Here is a 26,196-nt window from a genome sequence, read left to right on the forward strand (position 1 = left end):
ATCTCAAGGTTTAGACGAGCAAAATGGCTTTAAATTGCATATGACACATGAAGAATTTCCAAGGAGGTAAGATTTGTCAGTCCTCTTCTGCCGAGCAGGAGAGGAGGACCCTTTCTTGCTCACAGCAGCAGTGCACGAGCAACCAACCTCCTGCCATAGACAGGGCCACCCATCAGATCAGGCTGCCCAGGGCCCCATCTAACCTGGTCTTGAACTCCTCCCAGGCATGAGGCATCTGCAGCTTCTCTGGGCATCCTTCACCAATGCCTCACTGCCACCTGACTAGGAAATTTCTTCCTAACCTAAAACTCACTTTAAAACCATTGCCCTTTGTTCTATCACTATCAGATCATGTAAAAAGTCACTTCCCCTCCTGCTTATAAGTTCCCTTCAAGTACTGGAAGGTCTCCCTAGAGCCTTCTCTTCTCTAAACTGAATAAGCCCAGCTTCCTCAGCCTTTCTTAATAGGAGATGCATACCGACACTAGCCCTCTCCTCTGGACCTGCTCCAAGAGCTCTGCATCGTTTTTGTGCTGGGGGCACTGGGCCGGGACGCAGTATTGCAGGTGGAGACCCACAGGCGCAAAGTAAAGTCCTTAGGGGAATCATAAGGATCACACAGGACAGCCAAACCATAAGATACATGCTCTGGGCCCAAAATAGGGACCTTCCCTGCAAGCCCCGCTCTAGAACATGCCAGGCTTGACTTGGTTCTTTCTCTTCCCTGGGCAACGACTCTGGGTTTTATCTTACTCCACTTCATTCTTTTGGACTTGGACTCTCATAGCCTTGCTTCATAGGGTCAAATTTGCTCAGGCTGTCCCCCAGGCTGATATGAGCAGCCTGGGACACTTGTTTGCATTCCAGAACCACCATTTTCACTCTAGCCCAGCTGTTTTTATCCTGTCTTTTATCAAAAAGAGTCATTGTAAGATGCTCCTAGCAAGCCTAAGGATTCCAGAGGCACACATTCAACTGTGTGAAACACCTTAGTTTTAGTCCTTGTTCTCTAGAAATAACACTTCCATTAACACTGGTGCGCTTGCTCTGCAACATGATGCACAAACAACAAATGTACAGTTAGCAGAGCAGTGTGGTTAGGCTGGTATTTTACAGGTTTCATAGTTAGAAAGATCATCATGGTGGAAAGACATAATCAAAAATGAAATGCTCACCCATGTCCTAGGCTCACAGAAAAACTCCAAAAGAAGGGTACTCCAACAAGAGACCCTTCCCCAGTGGCAGCCAGCTTTTAAATGGGTCTAGGAGAGGCGCAGCCAGGCTCCACCCTTCATCACACAGCTGAATTGCCTTCACCTGTGCTCCCATGGCTGACTCAGCGCTCGCCTCAGGTGAGCAATCAGTGCTCAGGCCAGGACTCAACAGTTCCCATATACATGATCAAAATGTTCAGTCAGTCTATGCCATCTAGAATCTCAACCACAGCACTCAGGCAAGTCCAGGCTCATTCCTAAGAGTTCCCACTGTAATATCCATGAAGAACGCGGTTCTGGTTTCACACAAAGTCAGTGAAAAGCTTGATGGTATCAGGGACAGGAGCCAGCATCAGTGCTTGTGCCTATGAAGCTTATTTTGGTAAGATAAAATGACATTAGTATAAACACATGTATCTTTGTTCATACAAGATGACTCCCAGTAGTTGCTAGTTGCAACTAAGCTGAAGCCTGCAGCCAGAAGACCTCTAATAACATGGAACAGAGAAGTGATGAGGAGCAGAATAGGTCCTCCAAAAGGCAGAAATAACAGTAAATGCTCCTTCCAACACTGATTGTTAAAGAGATTGGTGGCAGCAGGATGCCAGTTCTAAAGTCAAGCCATTATTTTGGCCCAATAAAATCAATTAAAGTATTTCTATTTAACTGAACAGGCTGACTGGCTTAAAACATCTGAGATTGAGACTGAGATGAACCACCTGCAAACCTGCTCTCTCCCGAGAGCTGGAAAAGGAGCTCAGCAGCCTGAAGCCCTTGTCCTATTTCTGTCCTTTTCTTGTGGTGATTTCTTATGCACCCTTGCCATGAGCCTCGGTGCAGAAAGTCTGCCAACAAATTTCTTTTCCTAAAGCAATATCTAGTCATCCTAAGCCAGGTAGCTTGGATAACTGTAGCCATTGGCTGTACTGGAGCCAACATTAGATCTGTCCTGTGCTGATGTATGTTAAGCCACAAAGCATATTGATTTTGAGTAGTTTGTCAGACAGGGAAAATATGTAATACAGAGCATATTGCATATACTTGGTGTGCCACACTTAAATTGTGCAGGTAACCTGCTGGGTCTCTAAAGCTTGGCTCTTCTTTGGTACACATGATCTCACTACAGCAACCTCACAGAGAATGAGCAAAAACGACTGACTGAAAAAGCAGCTCTGTACTGATATATGCCACTTAAAGACAATGAAAAATGCAACATCATACGGATTTGTAAGGGCAAATCATTCTGCTTTTATATATCAGTCCCTTTGCCAGTACAAACACAATAATAATTCTGGGAAAATGTGCATCCAAAAGTCTAAATGAATAAACGAAGTACCTGAAAATCGATACGGTCGAACAAAATAGTCATTAGTATTTAAGTCTTGTCCAAACACTTGGCAGGGGACTGAGCCAACATTTGCAGGCTCATATAACTGAAGTGATCGATCAAATTACAAACCGCAGGAGCAAATGTGAGGTAAACTGCATTTTATGCATCTGTGTCTCTAACTGTGTATTAATTTTTTTCACCCATAATTCATCTTCACTCAGTACGACTTGTCACAGAGCTACTGTGGGCAATTTATCAACCACTTGAGCATGAATCTGGGGCAGCGCTCTTCTCCTCCCATCTCCCTGTGCTGTCTGTGATACAAGGGGTGCTAAAATGGAGGTTGAAGTCTGAGTAAAGTAATCATTTTCTTTAATAGAGAAGCCAGACGCAGGTTGGTCTCTACTTCTCTTTATTCCTTCACTTTGGAAAGGAAGCCCACATGAAAATCTGTGTCTGGGGCTTGCACTGTGGTGAAAATGCAGCCACCACTCCCACAGCTGTCCTCTGGGTGCTTTGCAACACTGGCAAGCCTGATGGCCTCTCACCTCCACCTTCAGCACTCCTAATTAAAATAAAAGAGCAAACTATGAGGCCCCACAGTCACTGACAGGGCCCCCGCTGCTATTGCAAGTGAAGGAAAAGAAAAAATTCATGCAACTACCAGGGCTGAAAGTGCCAGAGGCAAACAAAAGTGAGGAAAGACCTGGCCATCACTAAGAGAGCACCTCCAGTGGGTAGCTCTGGTGTGCTCGGGAAAGGTGAAAGGATCTATAAACCCTTCCACAAGTTCAGATGCAGAATTTCTGAAGGAAGAGATCAGATGAAGTTTGGGCAGTGTCCTGGTGGAGTTAGATAGGTGTGGGCCCTCTTTTCTCCTGCACTCATCTTCTTCCCTGATCCCTGATCTGGTTGCACACCCAAATACCTCCAATGTGACTATCATGAAGCATAGTCACATGGGGCACATGCTTCTTGTAAAATAAAAGATACTGTCATTCTTGGAAGGCAGGTATATCTGCAGCTCTTAATACCGGGAGAGCTAAATCCAATCTGGAGATGAACCCATCAAAACTCACTGATTTTACCAGGTACTGGATGAGGCTCTGTGTAAAACATCTTATGCCAACCTTTAAATCAAGTGAGACATTACCAAGATGCAAGGAAAATATTTCCAAAAAGTAGATGCCACAATGAATCACTTGCTTTTTGACATTGCCATACAGCCACTACTGATCACAGGTTTCTGTGCAGGGTGTCTGCATGGGCATTGAAAACAACAGCTGTTACCCCCAAAAACAAGTATACCTGTTTAGACACCTTTATTGAATTAATATAGTCTGACAGGCAATTAAGTTACCATGGTGTAATGAGTACATCCCCAAAGCCTTGCTAACTGCCTGTTTCCAGCCTGTGGCCAAAGGCCATACAAGTTAGCTTAACCCTCTCCCATGGCAGACCAAGCCAAGTCAAATAACCCCCATCTGCATGGGAAGCTTGACCCTATGTATGTTGTCACAGAGATGAAGGATAACATGTTGTGCCATGGTAACACGGGGCTGTAGGTGAACTGCTGTTGAGCTTTGGGTTGGGAGTTATTTGTCTGCTCAACAATAAAGTCTGGAGAAAATGAGATATTTGTATATTCTTTCTCCCTGGCCCAGGCTGGCACAAGGGAGCCTGGCCCTGTTATTGCCACTCTCCAGCAACCACGTTGCTGGTACATCAAACAGTATGTTGTGTACCTTCTGCTCAAACAGACACTGTCTGAAAGTGTTCACTTTCTGAATGCTGTTGTTTTTCCCAAAAAACTCACATGGCCTGGGAACCTCTGCATGCTTGGTCCCAGCCTGAGGGGCCATCCACAGCCTGCAGCTTTGAAAGAAATTGAAAAGTAACTCACCTTGGGAGCAGGGTAGAGATGACAAAGGGGTTGTCCTGGATCCTGTTTGCACAGCCTCAAGGAATGGCAGACCACATCGGCATTCATTTCCCTGTCTATGCTGAAGGAAATGGTGTTAAAACAGAGACCAACACATTCTTCTAGGTATTTGGAAGCAGGAGAAATTTCCATGGGAAGCTAAATCTCCCCAGCACTACCAGATAACCTCAGCATGCTGTGCCATGGTCCATAGCCACTGCTCAGCATGTTGTCCGACTCAAACGACTTTCTGTCATAGCATCCTACTCAGCATGTAGAATTGGATACCAGGATGATGAAAAAGCACTGCACTTGATGTGCAGGACCTGAATCAAATGTGTTAGGCTGCGTCTTTTAATCAATCACAAGCCTGACAAAGACTTAAAGGTTAAAGTTAATACATATGCAATTTGGCACACATCTTCAGTCATTAACTCAGGAAAATAACCAGAAAGCCTTCAAAGATCCTTAACATTTAATCACCAAGCACAAGTGCTAGGGCTGTTTCCTTCTTTTTTGGGATGCACTTCTGGGCTGATGAAGAATTAAATTAAAATGTTGGATTATAGCACTTCTTAGTCCTGTAAGCACTTTGCAGTCCCTTGGCTAGTTATAAAAATAAAAATAAAAACCCGAGGGAGGAAAAAGGTGTAGCAACAGCTCTGTTAATTAAACTAAGAACTTTCAAAGGAAATAAAGTGGCCTACATGTTATTTCTTTAATCACCAATGTTACCTAACAGCCTTCCCCAGCAGCGTGTATCAAGGTCAGGGCTGGGAGCACGTAGGGGCTGACAATTAGAAAGCTTGATTAAAGGTAAAAGGGAAAGCCAGAGACAAGTATTAACACAGTGGGACTGTGTCAGAGCTGCCTCGTGCACATGAGTTATTCAAATTCCTCTCTCCACCAGAAGAGCTGAATTTCAAAAGGTAATTACATCAGGTGGGCCTGATCTGAGAGGCAGATGTCGCATGGAAGTGGTCACGGTGGCAGGCTGTGTTTATTCACTCAGAGAGAGCTGTGCCAAATGCCAAGCTGGCATCCTGGCTTTAGAAACCATGTGATTTTCTGAATGAGAACCCTGAACTTCAGTCTGATAATACATCCGTACTTCTGAAGCATGAACTAAAGCAAAGCTTGAGAAAACACAGCGGTACTTACAGTTCAGCTATGTGTGGTCCATACACTTCAGCAAGGACGTAACAGAAACCTTGCAGTTTTTCTAGAAAACATACATTTTTTAAGTGACTCAGATCAGTGAAACTCGTTTTATGACTGTCAGAACACGCAGGAGCAACTTCAGGTGAATGCTGATTTATCTGAGATAAATGCATGTACATCTGAGATTTCAGCATAGCATCAGAGAAGGGAAACCTGAATTTCTAACCTAGGCTGGGACGTGAAGCTCTCCTCTAGCTTTAGGCAAGTAGTTGGGAAAGACTGAGAGGATGGATAACTGGCAATTGCTAAGTGTTCTGAATATTGTCTCATGTGAAAGCTGAAAGAAATCATGCACGCCACAGCATGTTCTGAGCTGCTCAAATGGAGGTAGGCTTGTGAGAGGAAAGAAAAGAAATAGATGGAGTGTAGCAAGTGATGAAGGACTTCATGCTTCTGTTTGGCCTGCCTCAGTGGCTCTGGGATTTTGTGCAAGGGAAGAGCTGTACTCGCCCTGCAGAGAAGGTGCAGTGCTGGGCCTTGGAAGATGCCAAGAGGCAGAATTGCACCCACACAAACTAGCAGCTGCCAAATTCCCTGGGAGAATTCCTAGGACTTTTCTTTCTCTCACACCTCCATGGCTGGGCTGCACTCACCCCAGAGAAAAAGGGAATGGCCAAAAGGAAGCGTGATACTCCACCAACCTCCCACTCTGTGTTGCAGGCAGCTCCTGTAGCTGCAGTAGATGATTTTCTCATACCATATATTTTACTTCAATCAAGCTATTAGCTTCATCTCTTAGCCACCTCTGCCATAATTCCTCTCTATCTGCTTTTCAGGAGAAATGTGTGAGTTAAAAATTGGTCTTCGGGAATTAGATTGGATTCTTGTTCGCCTAAAGGGAAAGCATTGCAGACACCTCTAGTGCTGCCTTTGGTCTGGTGTCTGAATCTTGGAGCAAGCCTTGAAGGAAGCTCCTGGCTCCCAGTTGCAGCCAGCAGAGGGTGGTTGCTTCCCCAGCTCATCCCCAGCAGGGACTTCTGCATGCTGGTTTGCTGGTGTGTGGGGGAAGTTGGGCTTCCAGCTGCCTGATGCAGGGATAAAAGTGGGTGGTGAGAGTGGCAAATACATAAAATATTGGGCAAGTAGAGTCATCTTAGAAGATGCCAATGCCAAAACAGACAGAAGCCATAAGCAGTGTTTGTAGGACACCCCCCATGTTTTGGCACCCACAAACATCTTGCCTGCTGAACACACACAAGACAGTGCAGAACGAAAGCTCTGGTGGGAAGAAGCTGTGCAAGTGACAAAGGAGGGGAAAAGAGAGAGAGAGAGAGATTATGATGATAATTATGGTGAGCGTTCAGGGCCAAGATAAGAACTTAATTCTAACTAAACACTTTAAGTTTAGAGAAAAGCTTTGAAGTGCATGACCAGAAGTGAGAATGTTTCCTTTTGCCCTATTTCAGGCAAGAGGTCCCCTGGTTGCCCTCTTCTTACATGATTTTTTCTCTATTCGTAGTCCTAGAAACACAAATGCTGGCTGAAACCCAGGAGACAAATATTTGCAGGAAAGATGGCATCAATCACGTTGCCATTTCCACTTGAGCTAAGGTGTTTGCTCAGCAGTGGCTTACAGAAGCAGAGCCTGACTCAGAGGCTGTGCTGAGACAGACCATCTCAAAGCATGTTTAAGGAATTGAGCACATCTTGTCTATCAGATAGACAGGCAGAATCAAGACAAATATGCATTCCTGCTAACAGCATTTTGTACCTCACAAATACTGCCCACTTCCCCAGACGTGGCATTTCTGTCCACTCCAGAGCTGCCTTCATTCATAATGCTGCTGTGCTTTATTGTCTCTCAGATCACAGCCGTGGCAAACATTTCCATACAAGAACATGACTGTGTTTTCTGCACAATCTATGGGACTAAATGGGACTGACCGATACTGAATTTCTCTCTTTTTCTTTAAATATTTTTGGTTTTAAACAGTGTGTGACTTCATTGAAGTCTGATACAACCCCTCTTATCGCAAGTAAAACAATAGGAGGCCCATTAAAAAGAAAGTGTTCATTCTCTTTTTTGTCCTTAGGAAAAGCCTCATTGTCATCGATTTGTCACAGTCAGTCTTGCAAGCAATTGTAGGCATGTGTCAAATAATGAAACGGTTCCTTCAGCAGAAATGGCACTGCCTGATTTAATAGGCTGCTCCTCATGAGGATCCAAAGACCTCCTTTTGTTCCAGGGAGTAAGAGGAAGCTGCAGAGTGCTGCTGGGATGTGGGGTTCACCTCCTGGGGGAGGATAAATTGGGTTACACTGTAGCTCCTGCGCAATCCCTAGGATTTTTCACTCCTTTCATGTTCAGGGTCAGTTTTTTTCTATTGGGTGTATCCACGCATCTCATAAAAGGTAACTGGATTATACAGATTTAACTAGAGGGATAATAGGATTTTATGTGTGTAAAGAATGGCAGCTGAAAAGAAATATCCTTGTACGACAGCTGAACAAGGTCCATGGAGTGAATCATGATCGTAGATCTAGCATGTCATATTTTAAAGAGGAAAATTGTATTTTAACAGCAGGATCCCTGCTTCTAATTGCAACTTCATGGTGATGTGCCAGTAATTTAAAACACCACGGATACTACTTATGGAATAGAGATCAGATAAGCATCATTCTGTCAATGAATGAATTCCAGCAATTTCCTTCCTGCTCCATCCTATCTCGGAAAATAATGTCTTGGAAAGAAAGGAATTAATATTCTGCATGCATCTTCCGTGATGCTGAGGTCTGTATAGTAATATGGTTCTCAGAGATACAATTCATGAAGGCCTATATAAAAGGCTGTATAATGAAGAATCATAAAGCCACCCTTCTGCATTCGTAAAGCTAAAACGATGTAATGAACGTGAGATCTAGCTACTTAAGCAGTTGTAGGAAGAGTCTGTGAAGCACAAAGCTATTTTGGTATTCAGACTGCTCGCTATTTAGAAACGTGTGCTTGGACAGCTAGGCTCCTTTGGGCTGATAAAATACGAGGCAGAAAAGGGGGAGTCCACATATGCTCATATGGAATAGCTTTCACTTTTGAAAGTTTTCTCATCACTTACTTTTCCATTCGCATCACTGTCAACCTCAGATAATTTTAATGATTTTACAATAATGGCTTCCTGTCCCCATTGAAAGCGTTTTCATCTCCTCAGTTGATATAAAGACCCGTATTGACGAGTGTCTGGACATGCAGCAAAGCTGCTGACAAAGAGACAAAGTGGGGACAAAGAGCAGGGGAAAAGGGGCTCACAGGCTTCTGGGCTTCACACAACCCCATTCACTGTAACTCTGGGATGAAATCCCAGCTCCGCAGCAGCTACATCTTTCCTGCAGAAAGCACCTGGCTATCTTTCAGCCACATTAATTTTAGGTGCCGCATGAGACATGGTGAGGGCTTTTTCAGTCTCAATGTGTGAATTTTTAATTAACAGAGAAGTACGGCAGCACCAATGAAACATATGGCACATTATTTGATACTTACCAGGTATGTAGTTGCACAGTCTCTCCACGGCTGCCTTTACTGTACTGTTGTGCCACTGTGCAAGCTGTTCAATCACAGAGACCACAAGCACACATCCTTCAAACAAACAAATAAACAGAGTGAATGAGGTTATCTCTAGTATGTAGGGAAGCACCTCGTGCAATAGAAGAACTTGGGGCATTGCTGGGCATTTCATACCTTGGGATGCTCCACAGTAGATGAGAGCTTGGGGGGAAATATTTGAAAATTTCTGTCTTTAGTCAAAACCTGTGAGTTATACAGAATGGATACCAACATCAGAGGAACTCTGTCCTCTTAGCAACCCTCATGTCTGTGCTGGATGTACCTCTTGTACCCTTCGGAGCTCACAGAGAGCTATCAAAACTTAAAAAAATCCCACTTCTCAGCTACAAGAAATCTAAGTTCTCAGAATTTGCTCTGAGGCAGTCTAGAAATGAAGGTGAGCTGCAAGGTTTGGATGTGGATACAGATGCATCTTTTTGCAGAGCTCAGGAGCATTAATGTTTAGGCTTCTAGACTGGCACGACTCCTCAAAGTGAGCTTTTAAATTCCTTCCAAGTACCCCTGCCTATGTGCTATTAAATCAAACCGACATTCTTCTATAGAAAAAACTTTGATGCTCCTATGAACCAAGTGACAAATAAAAGATGAAGCAATACCATTGGAACTTGCTGTAAGACCAGTATCTTTGAATTGTCTAATACTTTTCCTACACCAAATACAGTAATCCAGTGGAAATTATACTGAACTTGCCACCTCTTCTGCTGGGATAACAGCCCACTTCTCCATACTTATTAAACAGAACTCTCACCCAAAGTCCTCTGCAGAGTGATTGATAAGGCATGCTAAGAGCCATTACCTCTAGTCATTCTAGAAGAAAAGATGAGTATATGGAGACTGCTGGCACCAAGAGAAAACCCTGAAACAAATCATTCACTCTTCTCTCTCCACCTTCAAAACAGAAGCTAGTCCAAAGAATTAACAGTTGATTAAAACACAGTGGTTCTCAAAAAACTTCAACTGTATGACTGGAAAACAAGTCCTGCAATGGCTCCAGAGACAGAAAACAGACCTTGGCTTATTTGTGATGGTAACATGGGCATAGCCGCAGTGTTCCAGCTCCTTCACTTAGTGTTGAGATGGCGGTGCAGGTCCTTCAGACACACTGTAAGCACCTGTAAAAGGGCTGCCTTTTCTGGTGTTTACAAGGCCATGTTATTAACACTGGCAAACAGCCTACATATAAACAAAATTACCCTTCCCCTGCCTTCTTACTGTGTTTGTTTTATTCATGAGGCTGGAGGCTCAGAAAAAACTAAACGACCAGAATGATGCCTTAACAACAAAACACACATACTCCTTCCATGTGCTCCTTCATTCTATTATCAAGGTCAAAATACCTGGCTGTCTAGAAGTCAGAAAGACAGAAAGGAGTCCAAGCAGAAAGACAAACATGGCAGTACTTGGTCTCCTGGCAGGGATGCAAAGAGGTTAATCTCTGCTTTGTCAGACATGGTCACAGCCAGGTCTTCTCTCCTCAGCACAGGGAAAGGAGCTGATGGATGCACAGCTGCATACTGCTACAGACTGTGTTCACAATCCCTAAAATTATCCTGAGGATAAAAATACCCCCAGTGCTTCACTTTCTCTCTGGAATACAAAAAACAGACTCCGCTGAAGATGTAAGAGAGTTTCTCTCTCGTGTTTGTCAAAGCATGGCAGAAGGGAGGAAAAAATAGCTATTTTTAATTCAGCTTTGCCAAACAGAAACAGAATTCTTAATCACAAAAACAATCATTCAGGTAACCCTACTGAGGGAGAGGTCTCTTGGTGATTAAATGGAAATTTTTCACATTATTGAGCCAGTCAGACCCTTCTGTGCCTACTGAACCAGGCCCAAAGGGAGATTTGCTTTGCCTGAGAATTAACAGAGTCATCGCTGAGATGCTGAAGTACTTAACACAGTGCCTTGGGCTACTGGATGCTACATGAATATAAATAACAATAATAACAGCCTGGCAGCTCCGAAAAACCCACAGAGCTGAACCCCAGGGCGTTTGCTCTCATAAACCAGTCTTCACTGTCACACAGAGGGTGCTATTACCCTCTCTGTGTTGCAGACACCCACTGGCCCCACCGTGATCGTTTGAATGCTCTCCTGAATGCACTTGCTCCAGATGAAACACAGATCTTGTCAAGACAATTAGACAGAGAAAGACATGACTGATTTTCAGGGGGACAATTAGAGGTGACCTCAGCCTCAGTGCTAGTTTGGGGATAAAAACATTTTACCTCCAGTTAGTAATTTATTTTCTAGGATAATTGATTCTTGTGTTTGGCTATAGGTACAGTCACATTGGAAGTTGATCCTTGCTCCTGCTAGAAATCTTTATTTTTCATCATGTAGATCAACTTCCTTTTGGATTCAGTGGCAGGAAAACAATTGATGGTTGGCTGCAGCACAAGAAGCCACTATTCTGCACCAACACCTCCCCCTCTCCCCTCCCCAAAAAATCATCAGAAATATCCCTGAACAATATGACAATTATCAGAAATGCTAACAAGTTATCTTACCTCTAACAGGTCTAAATCATGTTGGCTAAAAATGGAAAATAGCTGAAAAGGACAGCTGTCTTCAGCTGTGGGGATCTCACTGCTACATCTATCTATGATCACTTCTGAGTAAGATTATAAACTTTTGAATACTCTGAAATCAGTAGAAAAAACACTTCCAGATTTGGACAGCCTTTAGCAATGGCTGCTTGCTTTTAATTAAGCAGCTATTTACGCGTGATTTATTTCTCATCATGAGCAGGGCACATTGAAGGCAATCTAGATAAGCTTCCAAATTAAAGGTTAAAAAAAGCTCTGCATTTTTTTCGTGATTGCATGTGATTTGCTTTAGAAACAAGTCTCAAGAAATTGACTTTGCTGTTGCACTGTAATAATAGGTTTCAATACCTTGTCAGGCTGAGGAAGAAATTCATTGGTGGTATGATGCCTACCAGCCATTAGAAACTAGACTCTGGAACTAATAAAATGCTTGTCTCTTTTAGTGATATTTTGTCCTATCTGCTATTAATTTCTGAGGAGATAAGAGAACACCACAACCATTTTGCTCAGAAGCCCATGTCAGGAAGCGCTTGTCCCCACGTATTTGAGAGTAGCATGTAATAATAAAATGACATTTCCAATAGGCTTGGGAGAAAATCATACCCCAGTAATAAAGTCAGAGCTAGAGATTCATTTCCTAGCCCTGGAGCCCCTGGCAGTTTGAGCAGACTATTTAGCTTAATCCACTTCTGCTGCATGTTTGAAAAGATCTGTACTTAGAATGATACCTGTGGATGTAAAGGAGTGCCTGGACATTGAGAGTTGCCTCTCCACATTGCGGATTTGTAGATATTTTTGTCCTGTTACATGGGATTTCTGGCACATGGAGCATCCTTCTTTGCCACTTCTTGTTCACACTGATGGGTGCTGGGGCTCTTTCTCGTGCCTCCAGCCGTATTGCCATTCCACATCCACAAATTAGCTATACCACAAGGAAGAAATAAGCCAAGGAAAGTGGCCTGGGGCACAGATAGCTCTCCACAAACCCTGCTTTTCAGACTGTGGTTGCCTGCCCCATTCTTCACAGTTCAACACAGAACAAGACATTCTTGTTTGAAAATAAGAGTGTTTATATCAGGAGCAAGCAAAAAATCAACATGCCTACTGTTTTCTCCCCTGAGGTGGGGGCCAGAACTGCACAAGGTACAGGCAGACCATGGGTATGCAATATTTCAATACAAGAAAGATTTGTTTTTCACGATATGTACCTTTTCTAATACTTCCCAGTATCTGCTTTGCCTTCTGCTTCTGAACGCTGCGGTGATGCCATCAAAGAAAAACCCACTGTAATCTCAAGATTTTTTTTTCCAGCGTGGAAATTGTGAGTTCAACAGGTGCAACTGCTTATGCAAAGGTAGGACTGTTGTTTTCCCTGCATCTGAATCATTTGTTGCTTTGAGAAAGGGATCTGAGTATACAAGCTTTTAAATTCAGTCTTTGTTTCTTATGCCATTTGAAGCTAGCATTTCTGTATTTCACAGAGATAGCAGTGTGATGGAATATAGTTATATTCAAGTATATTGGCATGTACAAGAACTTCTTTGCCCTAAATTTTGCCAAGTTCATGAAATATCCTGGAAATGTTCAATGGTACAATACTACTGAACCTGTCACTGGGCATAAAATTACACGTAGAATACTGGCTAACAATTTTTTAAAATATTAATGTCAATATAGCAGTATTTTAAGTTTAATATCAGTTAGCATTTTTTTGCTCATGCAGTTCATGCTGCAGCAGTGAGACGTTTCAGGCCCGAGGTTCAGAGCTCTGTTCATTTGTTACCACTTCCTTAAGACACCCTATGAGGTGTCTGTTATGGTTGTAAACAGTTCTGCATGTGCTGGTACAAAAAATTCAATTTTCATCTGTGGAAGACTCCGGTATCCATACCTGCCAGCCAAATGTATCCCTGGTGTTTCTGTCATTACACTTTAAAGAACCCTCTTTAACAAGATCTATAACCCCAGGCACCTGCAATGGAAATGCTTTTTACACTAATTAGTAGGAAAAGTGTGTATGTATACACAATTAACATATTTTTTCGTTTCCAAATCAAGGAAGGGTATTAAAAATTTACTGAAGCAAGGATAGTGGCAGAGGGACTCTTGCTATCTCTGCGACTGTTTCCTTGTCCAACAAACCATCAGCTCTTTAAGCACAAGCATAGCCTCACCCTGATTGCACAGAATTGTCCATTTCAAGATTCTGGATGCACAGAACTTGTTTTAAGTGTACAGTTCCTAAAAGCATTTAAAGTGATTGCCTGAAATGTAAGCAGGTTGTTTTGAAGCTCTGTGTAGGGCGAACGTGTGAACAGGAGTGGCATTCAGCAACTGATCAGACAATCGATACTAATAAATAAGGCTATCAAAGACAAATGAGATTGAGCTTAAAAGCAAGTATTGGTGATGTAAAACACACCATGCCTACATATGCATATGCACATCCACGAGTGTGATTTGCACACACACATGTCTGCAGGTAGGTAGGAACGTGAGGCAAACCTCACTGCAATCTGTGTTTGCATTTCACAGTCATAAATTTTCAGTATGATGTGGGCTGACCTTGAAAATGAAATTTTTACCATCAGCTGTTGAAAAATACAAATCCCTGTAGGAAATATTTCTGTTTTCAGAGTGGCTTTCGTGTTTACTGCACTACTCATACCTGGGATTTTTCTATCTAAAGCCATAGGGAAAAAAAACAAAGAAAAAGCTGTGGTGAAATTTGCCGTTTATTGCTGATCATCAGACTGAGTTTTGCTGCTGTGTTAACTGAGCACTGTCAGCAAAGTGAACAGAGCCCTAGTGTAGCTGATCTCAGACTTTCAGACTGCGTTGTGGTGCTGTGTTGATGCACGGCCTTTTGACAGGGCTCACTGAGCTGTACATTACAGCTGTAAGCACAGGCAGGAACGGGCAGCTCCATACCACGTATTTGTTAGTGTGACAAGAACTAGAAATATGTTTCAAGAGCATGCTTCCTCATACATTAGGAATGACAGGGGTGACCTACAGAGGCTGCTCAGAATGACATTATATTGAGCACAGAGACCCTGCTTCCCTGGCTGCTGATTCACAGGATCCCAGTTTGCTGGCAGAGATGCACTGCTGCCTGGGTACCTTGAGCTCTCCCTGTCTGATCACTTTGTTCCAAAAGGGCAGCCAAAGATAATCAGCAAAAGGAAGAGAGCAGCCTGCTGCTGGGAGGAATTAAATAAACTGCTATTTGCAAATAATGCTTGCAGTCACAGCACTGCAAGACAGACAAAAAGCCAGGAGAGCTGGCTGGGAAGAGGCCGTCCAGCACATACCTCTGTCCTAGCAGTGATCTGTGGTGTCCCTTCCCTAGTCTGAATAGTGTTTATTTCTGTTATTTCTTGCTGTTTCTGTTACAGACAGCATAAGTCTATCTGTAGATAGGATAGATGGCCCCTTTAATAATTTTGAGGGCAGATATCAAATCCTTTCTCAAGTTTTTCTTCTCTAGACTAATTAACTTCAGTTTATTCAGTCATACTTTATAGCTTATGCTTATCTTTCTCTGAACCTCTTGTCACACAGAAATTCCTCAGAGAATTGTCAGCACTGGGAAAGGCAGCAGATTACTTCACATCTCATGAGCTAGCTCCAGTTTGCACATCTGGGTGTCTGCAGGGCGAGTGCTCTTCCTGACAGCATGCCGTTGTTGTGCTGCTACAAGCCCAGCTGATCCTCCCTGGGGACTTTCCCATCTGCTCTATGTGGCACTGACTACTTGTCCCAAAATGCCTTCAACATACCCATGTGGAAATGGTCTTTTCGAGAGGCAACTACTCCACGTTTGTTTTGAGTCTAATCCTGCCCTACACTGTGCTTGCCCCATCCCCAGAGGTCCTCAAGGCCAGGTTGGATGGGGCAGCCCAATCCAGTGGGTGGCAACATGCCCACAGTGGGCCATTGGAACTGGATGGGTCCCTTTAAGTCCCTTCCAACCCAAACCATTCTATGATTCAATGATTCTACGATTCTCAGTGTTTTATGAGTTACCAATTTAACAGCACACTATCATCCGGGCTAATGAAAATAGGGAATGATACTACATTCCAAGTTGAAGACTAACAAAGACCTGATTTTGTACATCCTTCCACTCAAAGAGTGAGTCATGTGCAGTTATCTCTGAAGGCCATCTACAGTTTTGTCATGCCCTGTAGAAGCTTGATCAGTGCCACATAACTCTCAGCCACTAGATGAGTGTTGAGGTGGTGCCAGGAGCCTTGCTTAAGTCAAGCTATAGCATCTGCTGCTTCTTCCTATCTACATGACGTTATCTCATCACCAAAGACAAGTAGGTTGGTCTGACACTGTTCCTCCTTGAGAAATCTCTCTTATTTACTTTTGAAAAGAATCTGAACAAAAATGGATTAACTATCACACGATTTTTCCAGGTATTGATGTTTAACTAACTGACCTATATTTACTCAGTTTTCCTTTTTTTCACCATTTTGAAGAAATGAACACAGCAGCTCCTTCCTGTCTTTCCATGTCTCACTTTTTTTTCTAGGACAGCTTTTGCCTCTCCTCAGGTTGCTTCAGACACTTATGGATGAAGTTGCCTTTGCTGGAGTACTGATCAATTTGCAGAGACCCCTTAAGGGCTCTTTCATAGTTTGGATGGAGAATAAAACCTTTAACAGTCTTTCAGAAATACCTTAATGAAGACCTTACATACAATGAAATATTAACATTGATGTTTCTAGTTACTGCACTGTCTTGGAATATGTACTTGCCCTGTGAAATGGACAGTATTTTCCTCATTTAACTTGGGGAAAGTCAAAGGTATGGCTGTTCAAAGTGCTCATTCATACTTAATTCTTAAGACAGAAATACACAGCATCTTGTCATCTAGATGCCCCACTGATATTCTCAGGCTACTCCCAGCAAAATGGTTTCTTGTTCTGAAGAAATCCCCTAAGCCATACTTGTTTGTTAGTAACAAACCCAGAAACCACAGCCAAATCTATGATCCAACTCCCAGAGCTGTGTAGTGACCGTTACTCAACTGTCAATGCACAAAGAGAAACAGCAGCTCCATGGGTATTTGCATACAGGAAAACTTACCAAAGCCCTTTCATTTACCATAGGGATGAAGCAGAAGAATGTATTGCACACAAAGCCTGCAAGAAACCTGGGAGAGAGCCTGGCTGATTTCACTGTATGCAGAAGGGAAGCATTTCCCCCACCTGGGGAGACAGGAGGCAGCTTTCATGGTTGAAGAAAAGAGACTGCCAGGTGCTAGGAAGTCTTTTCCAAAGGCAGGGCCAAGGAAAGCCCACGTGGAAGCTCCACTATCTGGCGTCTATTTAAAAGCATGTAGGAAATGGTAAGGAACTGTTTAGGTACTGAAAGTGATCCCGAGACCAAGATGTTTATCGCTAGATTCTTTCCTCCTCTTTTCCTTAATTCTACAAGGAGAAGCATTAAGTCCCTTTCTAGGTGGGAACACTTTCCAGTTGCTTCATTTTTACAGCAAACCAGTTGTGAAAAAACTTTATTCGGATGAAGCAGCCACATTTTTCAAGAAATTGCAGCAAAAATGACCTAGGTGTGTTTCCAGTATGACCAGAACCTACTGGGGCAGATAGACGTTGCCTATAAGGGAGTACTGCAGGCAAGGGGAGCATGAAAAGGACACCACCAAGCTATAATGCGCTCAGTGGGCGCACCAAAAATGCACTTTGCTCCCCCATCATATCATTTCCATGTTATTTCTTCCAGAAGGATGCTATTTTTAGTGGAAAGATATGACAGAAAATATTTCCTGTGTTTTGTTACTGAAAGACCATCTATTTCCTAACCAGCATCAGCTGTTATATAGCAATCTCCAGCATGCAGGTTGCATATGCATAACAGTGCTCAGAAATGACTGTTTCATATGCAGACACCTCATTTCCCTTAAAAACCTGAGGCAAATGCCTTCAAAACATTAGTCCCCTGACCAAACTTTAGCCTGCTTGAGAGAGTTCATGTCTTCAAGAAAACCTCCTGTATGCTTCACAGCAGGCAAGTCTAATGTTATAAATGCTGCTTAGATCTACATGGCCAAAAAGTCAGGGGAAGTTCCCATGGCTCTAGTCTGATGTCTTCCCAGACAGAAAGGCAAGGCTAGAATGCTCTGTGGTTGGGCTGCTGAAAGGAAATTGCACTCATTCTCCTTGTGATGAGCGCATCTCACCTTCGTTTCCGTGCAGAGGAGGGCTGCACTGAACCAGCCACCAGAATCAATGCTACCCCTCAATATTCATCTGTAAAAAAGCTATGCGAAAGCATGCTCCCTGCCTTCCCTGTTTCATTCAAAGCACAGCATTATGAAGTACCACTTCCCTCTCATTGCCTGCCCCAGCAGTTGTCCTGATGGCCATTTCTGCTTTTTGGCATTGCTTTCTTTTTCCATCTGGTGACCAAGGGCTGACTTGAGCAGCCTCTGCAGTGTGACTTGGCTCACTTCCTCACCACTGAAATCTGCACTGTGAATGACGTGGTTGTGTGTCAAAGTCCTGTTTCAATCAAGCTTAGAGTTGTTACATCTAACTGTCCTAATTGACACAGAGAAAATACTTTTGATTGAAATATTGGTTGAAATACTGATTGAAGTATTGGTTGAAATATTGCCATCTAAGGCAACGCAATTTCTGTTTACAGCACTAACATGGCTCAAAAGCTAAAAGAACATGAAGTAGAATATTGAATCATAAAGTTAAATGGTGGCTATGCTCTGTACATTTGTGCACATAACAAATGCAAGGCAGTACATCCCTCTGGGAACTGAGAATCACACCTACAGCATTTCTGATGCACAGATACCCACACTTGTGCTGGCATTGGTATGACCAGCTTTGCTTTGGGAATACATTTGGCAAAAGCAGTGAGAATGCATGATGTCCTAACTGCTTGTAACACTACCCACAGTAGAGAGAGTTGCCAAAACTATAGTGGCTGGACCAGGCTCTGAGCAGCCTGATCTAGCTGTAGATGTCCCTGTTCATTGCAGGGGATTTGGACTAAATGACCTTTAAAGATCCCTTCCAACTCAGGCAGTTCTATGATTCTATGAAAATGCACCCCACAGTTCCACCTGGGAGTACGTGGGAAGTCCAGCTGCACACCCTCACCAGAAGAGGAGAAGCACCCTGTCAGCTTTGGTGGCTACCAGCAAGGCCATGGCTGGAGATGGGATCACCTCAGTGCCCCTTTGCAGGCACCCACCCTATGTGGCCCCATTGTCCAGGACAGGGACCAGCCTTACTGCCAGGTCCCTGGAAAACTTCATTAACAGCAGGTGAGCACCTTTGGCAGTTACCACTCAGGCCTTGCTCCATAGCCAAGAGGGCCAGCTATCCTTAATAGTATTTCCTAGGACTGGGAATAACCACGCAGACTCTACATGAGCTGGGGGACAGCACATCCTCCCACCAGCAGTACTGAGAACTGCTTCCCAGCTCCCTGGGAACACCAAAGCCAGATCATTCAGCGTTCCTCTCTCAGCAGAGCAAAAAACATGAACTTTGGGAAGCAGTCACTCAAAAACAAAATCATAAAGTAGTTCCAGGCCCCATGCTGCCCTTGCAACATCCCGAACGATTATTTCACCAACAACACCGAGTGTTTTGCAGTACAGCCACAGGAGCAGATAACGGAGTGATTTACGATGTGCGCAGCAGTTCTCTGCTCACCGGTGCAGTAACAAAAGAACAGCCAGCAGGACAGACAGCCTGTACATACCGACACAGGTCTGTCCCTGGGACAGCCCGGAGGGGAGCGCAGCGGGCGGTGGGAGCTCTGCAGCGGGCAGCGGGGAGCAGGAGATAGCCCTCAGCAGGAATGGCAGCCAGAGGATGCAGAACCAGTTCGGAAATACCTGCCTAGAGGCCCTCATCCTAAGGAAAGCAACAGAAAAACAACAATCAGAAAAGCAGAGCGCAAGCAGGCCTGCATTGCTCTAATGCACGGAGAGCATCCTGCATCCTCATTGCTCCTCTGTGGGTAAGAGCTGGTGCAGGGCTGCTCCAAGGAGCATCCGTGCTCACCCCATGATCCTGGTTAGATACTGACCGCAGCCCCAGCTCCCCCCGTGCCCCACTAACCCAGTTGCAGCTGTTCCCAACCTACTGGCCTGGTGGGACCAGGAGGGTGCTGTGAGCAGCTCTGCACGGCGCGCCTGCAGCGAGTGACTAACGACCTTAAACCACAGTAGCTGCCGGAGCCACTCAGCATTAATAACGCAAGACACTCCCCTGAGCAACTCGTGTTGCATAAATAAAAAGCCGACAAAACCCTTCCCCCCAGCCTTCCTCCGTTCAGATAAATGAAAAAGAAAAGAAGAAGCTCTCCTCCTGTTTCTTTAGAGCAGGGTTTCCATTTGGGCGGATGGGATAAAAATAAAATAGAGAAAAAAAAGAAGAAAGAGGCTGCAGGCGGTGGAGACTGAGCCAGGGGATGGGCGGGCAGCTGCCAGTGGGATGGGAACAGCGGAAGCCGAGTGAGTGGCACATCTGGAATGGGCACAGCTGCCTCAATGTGCATCCCTGACCTTGCCAGCGATGGGGACACCCTGACCACTCCCACAGCTAAAGGCTTCCCCACTTCGTTTGGGTTGCTGTGAAGAAACTGCTGCCAGCTGCTCCCTGTCCCAGATGATCATGGTCTCCCGGATGTGGGAAGGCTTCACTCAGACGTGCTGAGATGCTGTGAGGAGCCTGTGTTGTCCAGCATGAAAGTGTGCTTCTTGTGTGTAACTAAAGCAGGATCATAAATGGTGCTGTGAAGGAAATATAGACAATATAAATCAGTATTTTCTTGACTTTAAAATGCATAATTCCCCATTAAACACTCAGCTATTCCTGCGGATCAGTGTGACCCAGTGGGATCACGTCAGCTCCAGTGTTTAACATGTTTATTTTGCAAACTGCTTCTTACAGCTTCCCCTCTGTGGGAATCCCACCTATTTTGTCCTTGAAAGTCTGCCTCAGCTCTGGGAAGCAGAATTTGTCTCATCATCCATGGCTCTGTAATCTAGTGGCTCCGGAAAATAAAAAGACTACTAAAAGCTTCATTGTAAATGCATATTGTGGCACATATTCATTCTTTATTCCAATCCACTTGCAAATGCATGTTTTTCCTTTTCTAGGCAAACAAACAAACAAACAAACAAACTTTAAGTAGGGGTAATAGCTGTTGCCTGAGCTTTACAGTTCCTGCTTATCATTCCTCATATAGATAGCACTGTTCAGAGCGGCTCTCTCTTTCTGCTATTTTTAATAGCAGATAAACAAAAATCATAGTGCAAAGTATCTTATCCATATGCCAGCCCTGCTGAAATCTGCAGGATGTTTTTCTTAACGCCGTAGAAACTTGCTATAAAAAGTTGCTGTGCTACAGTGACTGCAGCTCCATTAAACCCTCTTTAACATACATATCACTTGGTTCCCGATGACACTTTGAAGTCCTTTAAAACTGTGCATATTGAGTGCTTGCTGCAAAAGCAGAGTGCTAATAATAGGCAAGGAGAAAATCTTCCTAGCACTGAGGTCTGGAGAATGGTTTCCAATTTATCTCTGTAGCAAAACATGAATCTACACAACAGAGCTTAGAAAGCATATAGATATCTCCAAGGCTGCTCCCCGGTGAGGTGAGCTGCGGAGCACACAGCTCTGTCCCGTCATCAGTGGGATTACTGTCTTGCATTTGAGGCTGGAAAGAGCAGTGAGATTACCTGGAATCGCATGTAACTGTGAATTTCATGAGATCTTATGCATTCATGACACTCTTTAACCAATTAAATAAAACCCCAAAGCCTTCAGAACACGCAATCTGGTCAGACAAACAAGGGATCTACATGTACAGATTTAGAGGCCAGCTGGCAAGGTGCCCCCCCTGCCGATGCTGAGTTTTAATTCCTCCCACTCAAATCACATAGCTGGTTCTGCCTTTTGCCAAATCGGTTTTATATGGCTTTCAAGTCCCAAAGACAGTGAGGCCTAATAGTGCCTGAGTAGAGCAGTGAAGGAACATGTGGTACCTTCTTAATAAGCACATGAACGATGTAAATGGGAGGTGAAAAATAATAAATGAATAAATAAAATCATTAGATATGTCCTAAAGAAAAGGATTTGATCATAAACACTTCCATTTTGCTTACATGCAACATCTGAGCCAGGAAAGGTATATCTGGGATACACCTGCTGCTTGCCAGCAGACTGGTGTGTCCTCTGCCTTGAGCAGTATGGCAGGATCAGGCCAAAAAACCCAAAGCAAAGCAGGTGGAACAGAACAGAGCCCAGTCTGAATTTACATGAGTGCAGAGGACAAGGCAGCAGTGCATGTGTGCACCCCGTGAACAAATGTGATCCCTGGAGCAGGCCCTGAGATCAAGGGTTTGGTTGCTGGGATCTGAAGGACACATAAGTCTCCTTCATTGCTTGTACTTCAATATTAGTTCCTGACAACTAATGGAAAATAGCTTGGGTGGTGGTGAGAAATGAGCTTGGGGATGGGTAAAGTTTCAGCCTCCATTCCTGATAGGTATGCAATGAAACAGTTAGGCTTCTGATCTGAACGAGGGCTTAGGCAGCGTTGCCAGCACTGCCAGCACTCCCAAAGGAAACAGTCACCCTTTCCCCAAAGGGGATGCTTTCTGGTTGCTACTAAAAGTGTGAAATGAGATGCAAGAATGGAGTTATTCTCAGTGTTGCTTTTGGTAATGGGTCCCTCAGGACCTGTTTATGTACATGGCTGACACACTGAAAAAAACCATGAAAAGAAAAGGGGATGTAAAATACTCACTTGAGGCTCTGAAACAGGACAAATAAACATCAGTATATCATCTGTCAGGAGCAGGGAGTGACTGGCTGAAGAAGGGAGACAGTCCCTTGGAATATGAAATGATCACCTTACGAAAGGAGATCACAGTTGGCACTGGGTATTTATCTATCCTGTTGTGTCCGAGTCACTGCACATCTTTTTCCTTCCCTTCCCTTCCCTTCCCTTCCCTTCCCTTCCCTTCCCTTCCCTTCCCTTCCCTTCCCTTCCCTTTTTACACTGTTTGGCTAGATTTCTTTTACATATTTATTTTTAAGGTACATGTATTTCTTTCTCTTTGTTACATTCATACACGTGGTTGTATGATGACTAAATATTGTTTTGGAAGGTCTTCTCTCTATCTCTTCCATCTGACATGTTGTTCTGTTCTTAAGGGAATAGACATATGCCTTAGATTTTTCTGGCTGGAGAGATAAAACCTGCAGGAAGGAGCTTTTATTTCAAAGATCTTTTTAGTTGATTCTCTTGCTTTTATTTTCCAAATGTCACCCTTTGAGTCCCCTCATGATAAAGTTCCCACTGGCTCGTTGCGTTGATTATTTTGCCTTGCTTCTCTCAGGATTTCTGTGACTGTCATAATCAGCTCCATGCTTGATGCATTATCACTGGCATGGACGAACGTTTCCAAAGCCCCATGTGGATTTGCTACTGCACCACAACCAATTGAGTCATTCCCTCTGCCCCAGTTTCTGCTTGAGATTGAAGTCATGCATCTATTTCAGAGTGTCTCTCAATCTCATTGTCATTCAAAGCTGCAGAGAAAGCATTTAAAACAATATTTTCCTACACTCCTATCTGGAAAATTGTTCCAAACTATTACCAAGCAGTGGCTGAGATGATTATCCTTTATTCTGCAACCTTTAATGAAATTAACTATCCCAGCTTGCAAGAGCTGTTGACATCTGTGCTTTTGGAACAGTAAACCAGTGACACTGCTTCATTCAGCTTTGGGTATAGTGAGGCGTGGGAAGAAGACTCCTAGGGTTTTTAGGTAGGGAACATGTGAAAAACGCAGCTTTGTTATTGCTGTTGCATTTTGTTACTGGGTTGGTTTTAGTCCAGAAATACAAACCTGGCTGGTGTGTATTCACCGTGCACAGATGTCACTATAAATTCACAAGCAACCTTACCAATGTTGATTTTGCCTTTTGAATTGCACGGACACAATGTTAAGCTTTTTCAGATCTAAATAAGAATGAACTCTTGCCATCACAGGGACAAAAGAAACAAATCTGTTAAGCAAGGAGAACCAGGTGCTGCAACTGAGAAAGCATTAATTAGGAAGGCTTATTAAGAGCACTCAGGTAATATAAGTAAGAGCCAGGTGTAAATGAATCTCCGGTTGGAGATTCATGATCCTTGAGATCCCTTCCAACCCTGGCCATTCTGTGATTCTGTGATTCTCTAAATACAATTCAGGCAGCCTGGGACAGATTCAGCAGTGCCCTGCCACCTGGGTACTCATTTAAACCTAGAAGAAGTCAGAGCTGAGCATCACCGACTCAGCACGGTGATATTTTTCTCCCATTATGGTGAGGCCACGAACAGCTCATCACTTGCTCAGCAAACCAGCCCTCTGCACTGATCCCCACACAGCTCTCGCTGTTGCTTTGGGTTTTGTCAGAACAGAACTACCCATTGGGCTCAGGGTTCACACAAACTGAGGCCGTGTTGGTTGGGGAAAGTTTTCCCAGATGCTGCCAGGTTAGGAGTGTTCACAGCAGGGGAGCACAGCATCAAAGGAGAAGAAAAATAAATGTTTGACGGCATTTGTTCCATTTGATCTTTTCTCTGATCACACAAACAGAAGAAACGCAGCTTTACAGACTCTTGATCTCAGCACAGAGCGTGTGCCAAAAAAAGATAATTATTCCCAGTGTTTGGGTCTGGGGACAGCAGCAAACAGCATAGAAGGCATTTTTAGCACACACCAAAGTTCCCAAGATGATTTAAATGTACTGCTGCAGGCTTGCGTTGGGAATTCTGTGCTCAGAAATGGGGCCTATGTGACAGACATACTGCTGATGGCACTCCACAGTTCAATAACAGGGCTGAGTTTGAAGGATTCTTTTTTCTTTTCAAAGATACATCTCGCTGATTTGCTCCAATAATAAAAGACCTGCAGGTGAGTTGGACATCTTCCATTAGCAAAATAGACCTTCAGGGACAGCATCCATCATTCACAGATAAATACACCAAGGCAGCACGGCTGATTCTTCAAGTATTAATTAAGCAAGTGACTGGTCAGCCAGCCGTGGACGGAGTTTTCCTGCTCTATGGGGACATCAGGATGCACAAAAGTGCTCGAAGCACTTGAAGGATTGCATGCCCACTGTCTCAGACAAATCAAAGGCTAAGTTACAGCCAAGTGAGGCTTGCACCCACTCCACTGTCACTCAGTGGTGTTAGACAAAGCAACCTCAGGGACCAGGTCATCCCTTACGTCTTGACCTATCACTGATCATTCAAGGACGATTTATTTGCACTTGTCTGTCTTTTCAATTGTGGTAGATTTTATGCTGACATACTGTCTTCACACCAGTGGTTGAGTCTTGCATGTACACGAGAAGATGACACGGGCAGTTGGTTTCAATTATCACTGCTTGTAGCCACCTCTCCGTAAAGCAAAAAATATGCCTCTCAAAACCAGCTCTGCATTAGGAAAAGCTTTCTTCCTTCTTTCTGCTTCTTTATCCTGGCTTGACATTACCCAGATCTGTCTCTTCCTGAGCGAGGGAGAAAGCACCCCATTTGCCTCCTTCTCAAGCTCTCCCTTGCATTCAGGGTCTCTCCACCTGGTCTCTAGCCCCTCTGCATGTGTCGAAGTCATTAAACCACCCATTAGGACTCCATCCTTTGTGTGTGGAGGGATGGCTGGCTGCTTGGCTGCCTCCCTTGCTCATTATTGGCCTTCTGTGGTCCTTTCCAGCTGATTTAGCCAGCTGGTGCAATGAGACATGAACAGCTCGCTATAATACATTTCCGATGTCTTTCTGCTCTCTCTCTGGATGCATAAAGAAGTACTACAGTATCTTGCAACGAGTTACTGAATCTTTTTTGAAACCTGATATATTCTCAATGCGAGGTTTGTTAAATGTGAGGTGTACAGGCATATGCATTAGCCAAGTCTAGCCGCCTAGACTGTTCAGATGAGAAGAGCAGACAAGCTTCTGCCTTGCAAATCAATTGTTCTGACACAATGGAAGAGAGAGGAAGGATCAGGGATGCCACCCAGGGTGTTATAGCAGTGTGACACAGAACTGGTATCTCCCTCCTCTTCCTGGCTTAGAAAAAAAACTATCATTAGAGTATTTGTGGATTTTGTCTCCTGGTTATTTGTTTGCTGTCATTCATCATTTAGAGTCAGTGTTTATGTATATTGAAAGTAACAGACATAAATTAACAACAAGCCTTCAGGGTTTTAAATAGCCTCCTCCCCCTCACTGGAGTCATTTCTGGCAGTGCTCATACTCAAGCACATGTCTGATACTGTGCCCCAGAGATCAGCACAGTGGGAACTGCATGCTGCCACTCGAGGACCCTC

General features: G+C 43.9%; 1 protein-coding gene across 1 annotated transcript in view; it reads right to left on the minus strand.

The window, feature by feature from the left end:
- Window positions 1-20,000, minus strand: part of AOAH (acyloxyacyl hydrolase) — a 66,522-nt gene extending 46,522 nt beyond the window's left edge. Inside the window, exons 1-5 of the mRNA XM_042817411.1 lie at window positions 19,919-20,000; window positions 19,557-19,711; window positions 9,162-9,257; window positions 5,627-5,687; window positions 4,448-4,547 (exon numbers count right to left, since the gene is read on the minus strand). Of these exons, the coding sequence (XP_042673345.1) occupies window positions 4,448-4,547; window positions 5,627-5,687; window positions 9,162-9,257; window positions 19,557-19,710 (411 nt within the window). The 5' untranslated portion in view covers window position 19,711; window positions 19,919-20,000. The remainder of the gene's footprint in view (window positions 1-4,447; window positions 4,548-5,626; window positions 5,688-9,161; window positions 9,258-19,556; window positions 19,712-19,918) is intronic.
- Window positions 20,001-26,196: the final 6,196 nt, after the last annotated feature.

The sequence above is a fragment of the Centrocercus urophasianus genome, unplaced genomic scaffold, assembly GCF_019232065.1.
Source record: "Centrocercus urophasianus isolate 14NV4802_14NV808 unplaced genomic scaffold, USGS_Curo_1.0 seq_16, whole genome shotgun sequence".
Classification (NCBI taxonomy): Eukaryota; Metazoa; Chordata; class Aves; order Galliformes; family Phasianidae; genus Centrocercus; species Centrocercus urophasianus.